The sequence below is a fragment of the Tubulanus polymorphus genome, chromosome 3, assembly GCF_964204645.1.
Source record: "Tubulanus polymorphus chromosome 3, tnTubPoly1.2, whole genome shotgun sequence".
Taxonomy (NCBI): domain Eukaryota; kingdom Metazoa; phylum Nemertea; class Palaeonemertea; order Tubulaniformes; family Tubulanidae; genus Tubulanus; species Tubulanus polymorphus.
The window spans coordinates 2,914,715-2,930,204 of record NC_134027.1 but is presented as its reverse complement, the minus strand read 5'-3'; the positions used below and the strand labels follow the sequence as shown (position 1 = coordinate 2,930,204).

General features: G+C 36.9%; 2 protein-coding genes across 2 annotated transcripts; one reads left to right on the top strand and one right to left on the bottom strand.

Moving 5' to 3' along the window:
- Positions 1-179: 179 nt before the first annotated feature.
- On the bottom strand, positions 180-2,208 carry LOC141901662 (regulator of microtubule dynamics protein 1-like). Its single transcript, XM_074789057.1, has 9 exons — positions 2,083-2,208; positions 1,718-1,823; positions 1,383-1,645; positions 1,122-1,211; positions 979-1,034; positions 810-897; positions 699-729; positions 474-607; positions 180-390 (listed from the first exon to the last, which is right to left on the bottom strand). The coding sequence occupies exons 1-9, from the start codon at positions 2,200-2,202 to the stop codon at positions 352-354; spliced, it is 927 nt and encodes a 308-aa protein (XP_074645158.1). The 5' UTR covers positions 2,203-2,208; the 3' UTR covers positions 180-351.
- Positions 2,209-2,288: 80 nt separating this feature from the next.
- Positions 2,289-14,294, top strand: LOC141901609 (zinc finger protein 236-like). Its single transcript, XM_074788956.1, has 27 exons — positions 2,289-2,369; positions 3,021-3,295; positions 3,670-3,879; positions 4,329-4,622; positions 4,707-4,843; positions 5,111-5,238; positions 5,548-5,705; positions 5,783-5,911; positions 5,992-6,117; positions 6,213-6,356; positions 6,448-6,609; positions 6,751-7,009; positions 7,412-7,609; positions 7,917-8,063; positions 8,255-8,504; positions 8,713-8,860; positions 9,138-9,356; positions 9,452-9,529; positions 9,624-9,721; positions 9,812-9,975; positions 10,048-10,139; positions 10,382-10,571; positions 10,717-10,956; positions 11,041-11,211; positions 11,539-12,590; positions 12,888-13,080; positions 13,154-14,294. Exons 1-27 carry the CDS (start codon positions 2,318-2,320, stop codon positions 13,489-13,491), a joined length of 5,652 nt encoding a protein of 1,883 aa, XP_074645057.1. The 5' UTR covers positions 2,289-2,317; the 3' UTR covers positions 13,492-14,294.
- The last annotated feature ends 1,196 nt before the right edge of the window (positions 14,295-15,490 follow it).

The following is a 15,490-nucleotide window of genomic DNA, read 5'->3' as shown; positions in this document are numbered from 1 at the left end:
ATTCATAGATTCAGAGCAACTTGGAACTGATTGCCTGGAGTTTTCAATGACAGTTCTTCATAGGAAAACGGACTTAAATCCCAAGTGGGCTTAAAAGCAACAGTTTAAATACACGTAGTCTGATTTTATGAAAACATTTATTGTGACATGCACTATCTACATCAACAACACTAATAAATATTGCATACAATATTATAATTATTCGAATGTTTAAAGAAATGAACATTTTTTCTGGTAGTTTACGAAGTAGTAATGACAACAGTAATTATTAGATCGATCTGTTGTGGTATTCTACAACGTGTTATGGCTAGGGTTCGAGGTCCTGAAAGTCTCATGAGATATCTAGATCACTTAAACCTTTTTCAGCAAGTCCACGGCTTCTTGATGGGCCTAGAAAATAAAGTAACAACTCGTGTATGGAAAAACGTATCCTGCAAAATGATTAATTTCAATCTTTTAAGTCCATCACTCACCTTTTTGTCATCTAATGATTGAACGGGATAATTTTTCGCTTTAATGAAAAATTCCTTGGCGCGCTCTTTGTTTTTCAAGCGAAGGTAACATTTTCCAATCATCAACAAATTCATGCTGTAGAAATTTGGGTCGACTGTGGAAGAAATTTGCGAAATCACATCAAAATATACAACAGCAATACAATAAAATGTATCCACCCCCCATTCTCATTATTCAAAACTCACTTTCTTCCGCTTTTTCAAAATATTCTAATGCCTGAAAAATTAATTTCAGAACTCTTAAAACGAATATTTCTCAGACAATTAATTTCACGTAAAATATGATGAATATTTAACCTCTTTGTAAGTTGATGTTGGAGGGGATGTAAAAACAATAGCTGCAATCTTTCTTTCATACCACGCCATGTCAGCAAATAAGAAATGCCTAAAATAAGATGATAAAATAGAGATTTCAATGGACGCAGAAGCACCCTTTCAAAATCGAATGATTTTCTCGTAAACTCACCAATAACCCAATGAATAAACTGAGGTAGCATCGGTTGGATTCAGTTCTACTGCTTTCTGTTTAGAATAAGATAAAATAAAGAATTGTGATGGATATTCAAACTTTACACAGCACTAGTAATTACATTTGTATAAGCTACCTACCTGGAAATGTTTTTTAACAAGGAATGAATTTTCAATTCTTTTTCTGGTCCCTTCATGTTCTCCAACAACATCGAGCAAAATTCCCATCCACTGAAAAAAGTTCATAGTACACTTGAGTTCCACTTCATTTGGAGCAGTTTTTTTATAAGGTCCATAGATGTACCGGTATGTAATATATGAAGCTAGAATATAAATCTGAATTTCTCATAAATCAGATAAATTTTGTTGGTTCTGTATCTTAATAAGGGAACAAAAACATACTTTATGAACCGCAAAACATTTATCATCTAATTCCAGCGCTTTCTGAATATATTCATATGCTTCATAATGAAGTCTCTTCTTTTCATTTAGATCTTCTGCCTCTTGACCTTTATCATACGTAGCCCGCGACAATCGCCAAACTATTTCAACATTTTTAGAATCTTTGTGTTCCAGTAGAAATTCATATAACTTTGAGTTTTCATTGTCGTGATACAGTTGGTCGGCATTGTCAATGATTTTCTGTTCTTTCTCTCCTTCAGACTCTAAATAAAACTTGAGGCAATTAAATTTCGGGACATCAATGAAGTTTTGAAAGAGGTCTACAGAGCACTTACCAACTTTTTTGGTGCTGCCACCAAAACCAAATGCAGCATGGACAACAAAACATGGTAGTAAAAGTGGATATCTTGTGAAATATGGAGAAAACTTATCAATTAAAGCCTGAAATGACATAAACTAATTACTTAGTGTTGATGTTACTACACGGAACAATCCATTGATGAATTAAAATAGTAACTACTAATGGCAGTCTTTACTTATCCTAGGAAAAAACCCTGACCGGGTATAGTCTTGCTCTACAAAGGCCCAATACGCAATTTACCTTTACCCGAATTTGGCAATCCCACTCTAAATTACAAGTTCAGCCATTAATTAGTTTAATTAAACTTTTATCTCATATTGCAACATCAAAAATTATTACCATCCTTTGTAAAATAATATATCCTTGATATTTCTGGAAATTTCGCCTTAATATTTGATCTTTAAAACCGTGAAATATGCGTTTGTATTTGAGTATTTGTCTGATTGTTTGAGCGGCCATTTTGTTTTCGCTCGATTCAGGCTCGGCAGTACTCGGCACTTTCCGTCGTTATTCGGAGCTTGGCGGCACGAATCACCGCCATTTTGTGTTGGAACTATCCGAGATACGATGAAAAATGTCCCTCAAAAATGACGAAGAAAACGTTGTAAATGGTCAGACTGTAACAGGTATTACGCCTCATTCATCTTTACTACATAGCGGTTTTGTATAGTACATAAACGCTGATAAAAATTCTCTTCTGTAAAGTTGTGTGATTCCTGGTTTTCTGGGTCAATCTTTACATTGCCTGGAATGGAAATAGCCTGCGCAATAATATTTGTTTCTGTCTGCTAGTAGTACAAATTTCCTGGAAATATTTCTTGCTTCTTGGTTACGTTTTGAGCAAGTTATTCTTATTTTAAACGATCCTTTATTGATAATTGTTTGCTATTAACCATCTAAATGCTTCCGATTTAATTATATTTTGTCTGCCCTTTTATGACATTGTGAATGTTCACACGCATTGAATTAATGAATCATTTCATTTGTTTACTCAAAACGATATGAACAACTTCTTCGACTTTAGCTTTTTTGTCAAAGACAAAAAGTATCTATAAAAATCAGCATTTTTGTTTTAACTGATAAATGATTATCTTGTCTCATCTGCTGGTTAGCCTAAATATGATATGAATTTTTAATTCATAGTTTACTATCATTCATATTCTTACTTTGACTAAGTTTTGTCCAAGAATAGGGCTAAATCTTTTTTTGTTTCAACAGATAAATGATTATCTCTTATCTCTAACAAAATGTTTGAATTTCATTCATGTTATCTTCAGAGTTTACTATCATTCAACATGAAGATGGAAGCGCGCAGAATGTCATTCAATACCAGACTATCGGACAAGATGGGACTCTACAGACGATCACAGTGCCCACGTCCAGCGTGCCCGGTTTGGCAATGGATACAAATCAAGGCATTGTTCAGATTATGGAGCAAGGTTTACCCGGACAACCGGGGGAGCAACAAGCTATTATACAGAATGTTGTGTTTACTGTTGATCCTATCAGCGGTCAAACTGTCATTCATAACCTCGACCCTGGAGCTGAACAGGTTCGCATCAAAATTGATTTTTCCAGTTTTTGTTGTTGTTGATAATCACTATGCGCTTGTATCAATCTGATAGCAAAATCCATGATGAATATGTCCCACGATATGAATTGACTAAAATGTTTCGCAAAAATCAGGATGTTCTATATTTTTGAAAAACATTTTAGTCAAGTTGTGGTGTTTGTAATTGTTGGTTACAAGTGGCACAAGGAATCTCTTGATAAGAAACAGCCCCCCCTGAGGATATCTAATAATCTAATCGGAAACTTTTTGGTCTTGGATTGGGATGAAAAATGGGGCATTTTGGATTCAATGAACTCTGGAATAAGCACCTTCATCGAGAGTAAGATTTTAATGGCGTGTTGTTTATTGTTTAGGTCGTTCAGACTGTTGATCCGTCATTACTACAGAACCTCGTCGGTGTTTCAATGGAGCAGCTACAAGCCGCACTAGTCGGAGGACAACAGGCAACGATAACAACTGAAAACATTGTACAGCAAGAAAATATTCCTCCAGCTTTGGAAGCAAAAGCCGAAGTAAAATTAGAGAAATCTCATATGCGGGAAGTGGTGAAACCTGTTGGAAAGGTTAGATGAATAACTTGAAGAATAAAAGTTTCCTCTATCGTGGAATTAATCTTAACCAAAAAAATCTCACACTAAGAATGAAAAGTAGAATCCAAAATGTTTCCCTGAGCTAAAGATTTATTGCTACATTTCGACTATATGCTAATAGTCATCTTCAAGAATACAGGATCCAGTTCTGAGTTAGAGTTAACTCTAAGATAAAATTAGTTCATTTTCAACGGGTCAAATCTTAACTCACAACTGTGGAACTGGGTCCCGAATACTCTATACCTGAAGATGACTATAAATTTTATTCAAAATGTTGAATTAACTACTACCTCGGGAAAATACTTTTGACCCAATTTGTCATTCCTATCATGGGATTTTATAGTATCGGATTAATATAATGAAATGTATTGTAGCTGCTGATTGATGTAAGATGTGAAGGTTTTATATTCTCTCACTAACAGGGTCCATTTCCTTGCGATTATTGTCGGAAAGAATTTCCCAAGTGGACTCAACTTCAAAGGCACATTAAAACTCACGACGACGACAAGCCGTATAACTGCCCTGATTGTGACGCCTCGTTCAATGTCGAACAGAATCTAGTGCTGCATATGGCGACACACGACCCGGATAATCCAGTATGTCCAGAGTGTGGGAAGAGGTTTTCACGTGTTGCCAGTTTAAAAGCTCATCTCATGGTCCACGAACGAGAAGAAATTCTCACCTGTCCCGAGTGTGGAGATGAGTTCATTTCTAAGGTATAACACGAATTTGAACTGATTTGAAAGTTTGATATTTTCGGTCTGGATAAGTTCTTATATGATTTGCTCTTTGTATCGTAGAACCAGTTGGAACGGCATATGAATGATCACAAACAAGCGAATGAATGTCCGAGAACTTACAACTGTAAACATTGTTCACAGATATTCAACAAGTTAGTCGAACTGCGAGAACACGTGAAACAACACCAGAAAGTGAAGTAAGTACCATGAACTAATTGACTTCTCTTGTGATAGGCCTTTACGGGATGGTCCGTGATCTGGAAAAATCAGGGGATCGGAAATTTTTCCAAAAACCTGGTAAAACTCCAGGATTATGTATTTTGACATGGAAAGAGGCCATCCTGCGACACATATTGATAAATATAATTCATCCTTGTGAAAATTGAATGTGATAAACAGTAAAGTGTTTAGGACTGCTCAAGAGTAGTACTGATGATATCATGTTTTGAAATCTCTATTTATAGGTCGTCTATTTCACATCGTTGTTACCGGAGAAACATCGACCGTTCGAAGTTTCCTTATTTGTGCAAAAACTGCAACAAATCATTCTTAAAACCGAGTCAACTCGAACGACATATACGTATACACACAGGTAAACTCATCTGTGTAAACTCTTACTCATCTGCCTAAACTCTTACACATCTGTCTCATCCTGAATCACCAGGGAGTTCCGTGCCTTCTCTTCAGCATCTTCAATCTTATTTTAAGAAAATCTTTAAAATTAAGAGCAATCTTAAGAATTTTAATCTCCCAAGAGAAGTAGCAGCCACTATTATCGTACTTAGAATGTAAACCAAGATGAAAAATGGGGGTTGATTTACACCCTCAAACCACCTCTGTTGATGTCTATGTGAATTGATATATTTAGATAATTGATTTTTATTGCCTATTGATTTTAAAGGTGAACGACCGTTTAAATGCACGCAATGTTCAAGAGCTTTTAACCAGAAAGGAGCTTTACAGATTCATATGAGTAACCACACAGGTGTAAAACCACATAGCTGCACATTTTGTCCGGCGAAATTTGCTCAGAAAGGAAATCTACGAGCTCATATACTTGTGAGTATCTGTACTGTGTCGTGCTTTCTGAATACCTTTGTGATTTATACAATTCGATATACAATCATTATTTGTAGAGAGTTCATACCCCTGGTAAAGATGGTCAGCCTTACACCTTTACTTGTGAGCAATGTAGCTGTGTATTTAAGAAGTTGGGCAGTCTTAACGCGCATATCGGACGCGCTCATTTCAACGAACCAGATCAAGTATGTTTTGCTTTTTGATTCTCCTAGTAGTGGAATATGACTCAACGATAGTTCCACACTAGTTTGTTTATTCGTTATAGGTACAGTCGGGCCTGTCATCGAATACAGACCCGCAAAAAACATCCGGGGACAACAAAATGAACGAAGTGATAAAACAGTTACTACAACTATCAGAAAATACTAATCCCAGTAGTCAAGCTATTCACGTAAGTCATAACTGTGATTGAAGTTCTTTCATAGAAAATGAAGTTCTTTAAAATGAAAGAATACAGACTGTATTATTACATATTGTATTTCACAGCCATCAGATAGTTCTACTAACTTAGACGTCCACGCAGCTCTAGCCCTCGGAGCGCAATCTGATTTTGATAATTCTGACATTTTGCAACAAGCCATGGAAAACAGCGGAGTCCAGATTGATAATATACAGCAAGCCGCTAAACAGGTAATTCCTTCCTGACAATAATCTGATTTTATTATCTTCTTATTTGAGTTTATTCGCATCAATAAAATATTCTTACTCGACATCATTACAGGTGGCTAAACGAGTAGCTGCTGTACCTCGTGCGGTACGTATTGCACCAGATGAGTCTGAGCCAACAGATGCGGCTTCAAATGCTACACTACTTGCAGGTACGACTACTGTAGGAGTACACGATGCAGCGACCGGACAGTTACGCAGGCATATCATCAGAAAGGTATGATATCAAAGCATGGCTTGATTTCAAGGAAAACCCACAATTATGAATTAGAGGATTTTGAAGTTTTGACTACATTGAAACGTTAAAATCTTCTTTAAGGTAAGTAGACATTAATTTGTTTGAATTATCGTATTACAGGTGAATGGTGTTCGATGGCATCAATGCACGTATTGCAGTAAAGAGTTTAAGAAACCGAGCGATCTCGTGCGTCATATACGTATACACACTCACGAGAGACCGTATAAATGTTCGCAGTGTTTCCGTTCGTTCGCCGTCAAGAGCACGTTATCCGGACACATGAAAACACATTCAGGAATCAAGGATTTCAGGTGTTACGTTTGTGATAAAATGTTTGCTACTCACGGCAGTTTAAAGGTTCATGCGCGGCTTCATACAGGTAAATAGAACTTAATAAATAAAACTTCCGGGTCAGGGTTTATAGACTGTAATAGTAAAATCTTAATTCGGATCATTTGGGACCATTGAAATTCATCCGTCTTATGAGAAATCTGGAAACATCATGTTTTACATATATTCATGAATAGATGGGCCGTAAATGATAAGCAAATTAGAAACCGATCACAATTAAGCGGGCTTCACTGCGTAGTGTTATGTAAACTCAACTGATCATCCAAGTATATATGTACTTCAAATTCAAAATCAAGCCTTTGTTTCATTCCCATTCAAATAAACGACGAGTGCAATGAAATCAAGAATTTCAAGATAAAAAAAGAAAAAAGTTAAAACTAGTATATAAAACTGGCCAATAGTATTTAAAATAATTCAACTCTTTTTACAGGTTCAAAACCGTTTGATTGTCCTCACTGCGATAAGAGATTTCGAACGTCGGGTCACCGTAAGACACATGTTCAGTCTCACTTCAAGGCAAAGGAATCTCATTCGAGTCGACCTCGTCGTTTCGTGAGACGAGCTTCAAAAGCTGAACTGCCGCTTTCTGATGTCCCGCTGCAAGAACCGATTCTCATCACTGATACCGGTAAAAATAGGTTCTACTTGTACGCTAACCTAAATTAGCTAGAAAACTCAGGGAATCAGAAATAATCAAGAAAAAAATCAGGGAATTTTACAAATTTTGGCTGAAACCTGGAATTTAGATCTGCTATCTTTATCAATACGTGATTCATAAATCATAGCATTCTAAAGCCAGATCTCTCTCACCTGCAGATTCACTCTGGGAATTTCGTGTTGGAGTGTATAACATGGAAATTTATAAATGGGGGGGAAAGTGAGCGCACAGTTTTAAAGATGACTGTTAATTTTGAATGTTCTATTTATTGTTTCAGGTTGGATACAACAACCAGCGAGGAACACTTCGTTCAACCAATATCTCGGTGAAACTAGCAGTGTAGATCGACCGTATAAATGTAGCTATTGTTCTAGAGGATTTAAGAAATCGAGCCATTTAAAGCAGCATGTCAGATCACATACCGGTTAGTTTTAAGATTAAAACCTACTATTTACAAATTTAATAGAATGTAAATGAAATTGAGATTTCAAATGAAAATTTAAATACGTTAAGTTTCGGACTCTATTAGTTTAGTTGTGGGATAGTTTTACTTACCAGGATATTGTAAATTCGTTGTTTTAATCAAATTTTGTTAATTTTTTTTTGCGTTTCTAGGTGAAAGACCGTATAAGTGCGTGACGTGTTTGCGATCGTTTGTATCTAGCGGAGTATTGAAGGCTCATATACGCACGCACACCGGCGTTAAGAATCATAAATGTTTGATTTGTGATAGTCAGTTTACGACCAACGGCAGTCTGAAACGTCACATGTCGACTCACAGCGAGGTTCGACCGTTCATGTGTCCGTACTGTCAGAAAACATTCAAAACATCTGTCAATTGTAAGAAACACATGAAAACTCACAGGTACGTCAATCAATCTATTCAACCTCTCATTTGACTTGAGCAATCACATAAAACTATTCTCAGTAATCATGAATTACCCCACAATGTTGATATTTCAAAGTTTATTTATCTGGCAGTTTTGGGATTTTGTAATATCAACATATCAGGATTATTTTTTTATTTCGAGTTTGCATTTCCGAAATAAGTAAAAATGTGTTGTTTATTCCAGGCATGAATTAGCGATGCAAGCATTATCTCAACAATCAGGTGAAACTAGTATCACTGGTGTAACAGAAGAGATTGCCGCTACTAATCATCTTACTAGTAATCAACAACAGATTGTTATTGAGGAGCAGCCTTCTCTAACTGACTCACAGGTGCGGTAACTTTGAGTTTGTGATAATGTTCGAATAGCCTGTAAAATGTTGCAAAACACTAACCCAAGGAGCATATGGGTACATGGTCCGATAGACCTGAGTACTAAGCAGCTCTGGTGTTACATCTCAGGAAAAATGACTTATTTGCACTTAAAGATACTGAAGATAATGATACCAAAACAAAAATGAGTGCATTGAAACTGTATTGTGTAGTAGGATTCTTGTACTACATAAATGTTGATTATTGTAATAAGTGTACATTGTAATTTGAAACTAGGTTTACACAACTACGCAGTCACTAGTAGACCCGCAGAATGCAGATGATATATCGGGTATTGCGGATATAGATGACGTTGTTGATGACCACGTTGATAACGACGAAACTAATCAACAATCTCAACAAGTCGTTCTACAGGATCGCACTTTAACATCACAGATTACTGAAATTAATTCTAGCACTTTAGAACAACAGTTACAACAAACCCTCAATCAACAGGTATTAAACTACTAGACTGCCATATGTTGAATTCTTCTGCCGATGAAAGCTACTTTCGGTTTTATGTTTGATTATTTTTGACGCTATATTTGTAGATATTTGCTCAAACATTGAATCAGAATATTCTCGGAGGTCAGCAAATCACTTTTGGAAATAACTCATTCACAATTCAAGTGAGTATACAATGTTTTACAAAAAGTCAGGAAGTAATACAAAAAAGTTTCATAAGTATTTGCTAAATTTGATCAATATTTATTCGTGTTCCAGGGAAATTCAATTGATATGCAATCACTGTCATCCATCAATTTATCGCAAGCTCAACCTCAGATGCAGACAATTGGCATCAATAATATTCTAAATACAAGGTAAAATAAACCCAACACATCTCTTCTTTAACGCGTGTTATTGAAACGAGTTTAAAATACTCGATTGAATCGTTTATAATTCATAATTAGAACTGATGTCACGTCCCAGCAAGATCCCGAACCTGACCAAAATCAACAAGATCCAACCTTCAAACTCGATATGGAATCTGGCCGAAAGAGTTATCGATGCACTTATTGTGATAAAGATTTTAAGAAGACGAGTCATTTAAAACAGCACATTCGATCTCACACAGGTTTGTATCGTGTTTCTAAAGTTTCATATTGAAGTTCATTCATCGTCGATTCTATTATGATCTTAAATTTAGGCGAACGTCCATACAAATGTAATGAATGTGGAAAGATGTTTGTATCGTCCGGTGTATTGAAAGCTCATTCGAGGACTCACCGAGGAATCAAGGTAAAAAACATGAGACACTCTAAATTTAATAATCTTATTCCTCGTATATGAACTTTTGTTATGTAGTTTTCATGAATTTAATTACTGGTTTATACTGTCAAGTCCGCTTCATGTGGATCAGTTTAAACATGATTTCGATCCAAACTGGATATTATTAAACAGTCCATTTATATATAAATGTATATTGGAAAGCTCCCTCTCTTAACTAATAATTTACTCAACTGTTTAATGCTATTTCGTAGGATCATAAATGTCACATGTGCGAAGCAACGTTTACTACAAATGGATCGTTAACACGTCACATGGCTATTCACACGAGTGAAACACCTTTTAAATGTCCGATTTGTGACGAGTCATTCCGAACATCAGTTCTCTGTAAACGACATGTTAAATTGCACGAAGTTGATGAAGCTCCCGCCGCTGATTCTGCCGGTAAGTATATAGAGTCCGATAGTTCGTTATATCCAATATGAAATTGTGATAATAGTCCTATTTGGGATGATTCTTTGGTTTATTTGACGATTTCTTGGTTTATTTGTTTATGGGTATGTATAATTTATAATGCAATTTTATACAGTTGAACAGTTGGTTAACATTCCATTGGAGCAAGCCGATGATCAGCAACAGAAATCTGTGAAACGCTCTCATATAAACGTACTAGTTATACCCGAAGGTGAATCCGATAAACTTTCTAAGCTGAGTAATATCAACAATACCGAGTTATCACTGTCTGAACGAATACTCATTGAATCTGCCGTCGAAAAGAATAAACTATCCCTGCCAAAGAATGTCGAAGAGCAAGACTATGATGAAGAGTGTAAGTATTTATGAACTGTATGTCATCGATATGGATTAGATTAATTTGTCGATAGTTTCAGATAGAATTTGTTTGTTATTTCAGCCAAACACGCTCACAAATGTGAACAATGTCCGAAGAGCTTCAAGAAACCGAGTGATTTAGTTCGTCATAAACGTATTCACTCCGGAGAGAAGCCATTTATTTGCGAGATCTGTCAGAGAGCATTCACTGTCAAATCAACGTTAGATTGCCATTTTAAAACTCACACAGGAGGTAAGTTTACAATTCGTCCATCTTAAGGAGCTGATCTGGAGGGAGGTTTGGGGGGTGGCACACATAAAACCTATAAGTTTGACTCTCATCCTCTGTGACATTGCATCTTTTTGGATGGATTTCAGTAAAACAATCTAACCCCGATGGTGAAACCCTGCTCGTGGCCGCAGCATGTCTACTTCAAAGAATGCCCTTCTTTTCCTTATAGACCCTGGCCTTCCAATTTTAATCTGAGATCTGCCACCCCTGCATCTGATCATACTGAACTGAAAAAAATCTAGATTTATTTTCAAGTTTTTGATCACTGATATTCATTTATCTTTTCAGCCGAGAAGATGTTTAAGTGTCACGTTTGTAGTTCACTGTTCTCGACGAAGGGAAGTTTGAAAGTACACATGCGTCTGCACACGGGAGCTAAACCGTTCAAATGTCCTCACTGTGATGTAACATTCCGTACGTCCGGCCATCGTAAAAGTCACATTGCTCAACATTTCAAACCGGCCACCGCGAAGAAACGTCGTGTTCCGGCTCGCGATTTCGAAACTTTACATCAAATGAGTTTAATGGTGCCCGGAACAGAAAACGAAGAACAATCCGCGAATACCGGTAATCAGGTCATACATCTCGACAGCAACGCGCTTCAACAAGGAGGCGTCATTCCGTTGTCATTTAGTATTACTGACAATATGGGTAATACTCTAAATGACGCTAGCGTTGCGGCTCAGGTTTTACAAGGTTTAGAAGGTGTACAACTACAGTTACCCGGAAATATAGCGCAGGGAATTCAAATAACGAATATTCTACAGGACACGCTGCAAGTCGATCCGAATTTACTGCATCAAATTCAACAATTACAACAACAGCAGCAACAACAGGGGACAATAGCTCAGGGGATACAAGTATCAAACTCTATACAGACTGTACCTACTACAGCGAGTATGACCGAAGCCGTCAATCCTAATATCATCGTACAACAAACTGCTTTATCTAATTTAAACGCCGCGGCTGCTGAAGGTACAGCGGTCCCGGTAACCATGCTACCCGACATTCAAACCGCTCCGGTCGCCGATTTAATGCAAACGAAACCGTTTATTGTTCGAGTCGATCAAAATCAACAGCATCAAACTCATTTGTCTGAACATATCGCGGCGAGCGGTAGTGATCTGACCGGGTTGACAGATGTCCAAGCAAATCCGGTATCGGTGATAGGCGATAACCAGACGACACTGACAAACACTCAACAGAATTTGATATCGAATCTTACTAATATTCCTACGGTTATTAACATACAAGCCGATATGTCGCACGTGATGGATGGTACTGTTAGTGATGTAGGCGTCGTGCCTGAATTAGAAGATGAACAGTCTCATGTTTGTCATGTAAGTCTGTGCACAATAACAATTGCGATAAATCTCTATTTATTACTGTCGATTACTGCATTACTGTTGATGTTTCATTATCATAATCATCACATGTCAGTCAGGAGTTATTGAGTTATTTTTGTTACAGAATTGATGACATGTTGGCATCGATGACATACGCTTGTTATTTATAGTTGTTTATGTCATCAAGACTTCTTTTCCGAAAAAATTTGCCTGGTCCAAAATATCTACCCGTGCAGATTTGGTTAGAATATTTTCATTTATGTATGTTTATTTACTACCTTATGATTTTAGGAATGCCATAAAGAATTCAAAAGAGTTTGTCAATTGAAAGATCACGTGAAGCAGTGTCACGGCATCAGCGACATCGGGCAAACTAACACCGATAATAGCAGCGTCAGTAAAAATCTACCCCATCAGTGCAATATCTGCGGCAAGGCCTTCGCTAAACCGAGTATGCTCGAACGCCATCGTCGAATCCATACGGGTATGTTATAAATCTAGCGAATGATCGCAATTTTTTAATCTTCGTTTTACGAAATCTTTTTTCTCTTTATAAGGAGAGCGTCCGTTCGTATGTAATATTTGTAACAAGGCGTTTAATCAGACGAATGCGTTACAAATACACTACAAGAAACACACCGGTGAAAAGAATTACAAGTGTCCGTATTGCGACGCGTCGTTCGTTCAGAAAGGAAACCTTAAAACTCACATACGTCGTGCTCACAACGCCGCAATGATTCAAGCTATAAACGAAGGTAAAGACGCGACTGAACGAGCTTCAACAGCACAGATCGGTATACCACCGGGATCTATGGAACCGACTGCTGAAGGCACTGCTGAAACTGTAGAGAGTTTGGACATTGAAAACGTTGTTTCTGATTTCTTTCAATCGTAGTCAATCGATTTGTTGATATTTTTGAAGAGCCGCGTTAAACTGGTGTCGGATCAGTAACCGTGAAGACGGATAGTACTGTGTAGTTTACTGATTTTATTTGAAATACAAGCTTTCGCTACTAGTGAATAGAAGCTTCGCTTGATGAACCTCCCATTCACCAGTAATGAAAGCTCATTAAAATCAATCAATCCTACAACCTGCCTTTACGTTTACTGATTCAATATTTATGATTAGTTTTTTTTGTCGTGTCAGATTCTAATACAGCATATATAACTACACAATTTTACTGTGCCAGTACTGCTAGATAAATACGCTAGTGAAGCGTTTTACATCTGACTCTGACCTGTTAATTACTGCAGCTTCTATAGATTTATTAGTGTTACATTCTGTGAATAGGGATCTATGTAATTTAAATTTACCGGTGCACGGAAAATGCTCCATGCTTAGAAAAACATGATTTTATGTGAAATTTGTTATGGTGTGAATGATTATTTTATATATTCGATTGTGAAATGAATTATATTTACTGCTGCTTTCATACACTGGCATTAATTCTAATCTCAGCTCATAATAACAATTACATTTATTCTGGCTTCTAGCTTTCAATGCAGTTCTGTACAGGATCTTGATATTGATGTATGAAAAATCCTTTTTAACTGTATCTATTCTTTGTTCGTTACTGTGAGAATTATTCTCTGCCACTTATTATGGATATAGTTTACTTGTCATTAAGAATTGCCTTCTATCAGTACAAAAACAAAACATGAATTTCATAAATACGATTGTAATATCGACAGGTGAAATAAAATGCCCTTTCGTAATTATAACTGATGATGTTTATTTCTTATTCGTTGAATAATTTCGGTACAGGAAAGGAAAATCATTACGAAATTCTTTATGGACTTTCCTAAATCAACATGATGAGGCACCGTTTAATCAAGTATCAAAATTAAAGAAAAAATGTGTTATTTTAAATTATGAGTGCACGGTAAGCATGAAGTTTTTGGCAGAATTTCGGAGGATCCGTGCTCCAAGTAATTAAAAAAGCCTAATATGTCTCCCCTCATTTGAATCAAGGAGTTTTTTAAAATCTGTCTATTGACGGGATTCTGTGATAACAGTATGAATGATTAATCATGAATACATGGTGGGTTCCCCCAATGACTCAAATAGACCGCTTTCCTCGTGCATGGTGTGAGTTAGTTATCTCGGGGTGCATGAACTGTCCTTTCGTAGTTGTGACTAATAATCTAATTTCATTAGTAAATGTTTACCCGGTTTCTACGATATGAAGACCTGTGTTGGTGTGAATCTTTAACTGAAGTGCTATCGGTCGGTATAATTTATAAATTATTCTAGAATTTAAGAAAAATAAACTTATAAACTTATAAATTCGGAAGTAGCTGTTGGGAATCAAGTAATTTATTTCATGGCCTTATTAAAATTCCTCCACTATATTGTTCAGTTGACTACTGGCGCGTATTCAACCCGGCGGTGGAACCTTTCATAATGTAAATCAATTCAACAATAGAGACACAATTGCGGTTTTTCAGAGTTGTTGATATCATTTATACGCGCTATTGAATACGTCACCAGCCGACCACGGTGTACACAAGCATAGGCATTCACCTCAGCTTACTCACACTGTGAACATGCTACCGTGGATTCTCCTCCTGGCGATCTTCGCTGCGCTCCCGTTCCTGCTCCTGTTCCTGCTTCCTGAGGAACGACGTCTTTATGTTTTATGTGTTACTGTTTGTCTCCGTACTGTCCTGTACTGTTCCGTGTTTATTAACCCGTTCTATTTTTCAGGTTCTAATCCGTTTTATTTTTCAGGGCCGATTTCTCTGTCGAATTTCAACGTTTGCTGGAACAAAACTAATGTCCGAAAGCGTCGGCTCTCCTTCGCCGGTCATGTGTCGAGGATGTCAGACAAAGAGTAGGTCAGGAAATTCTGCCCTCTACACGCCCTCATACGGAACACGAAAACCAGGATGAC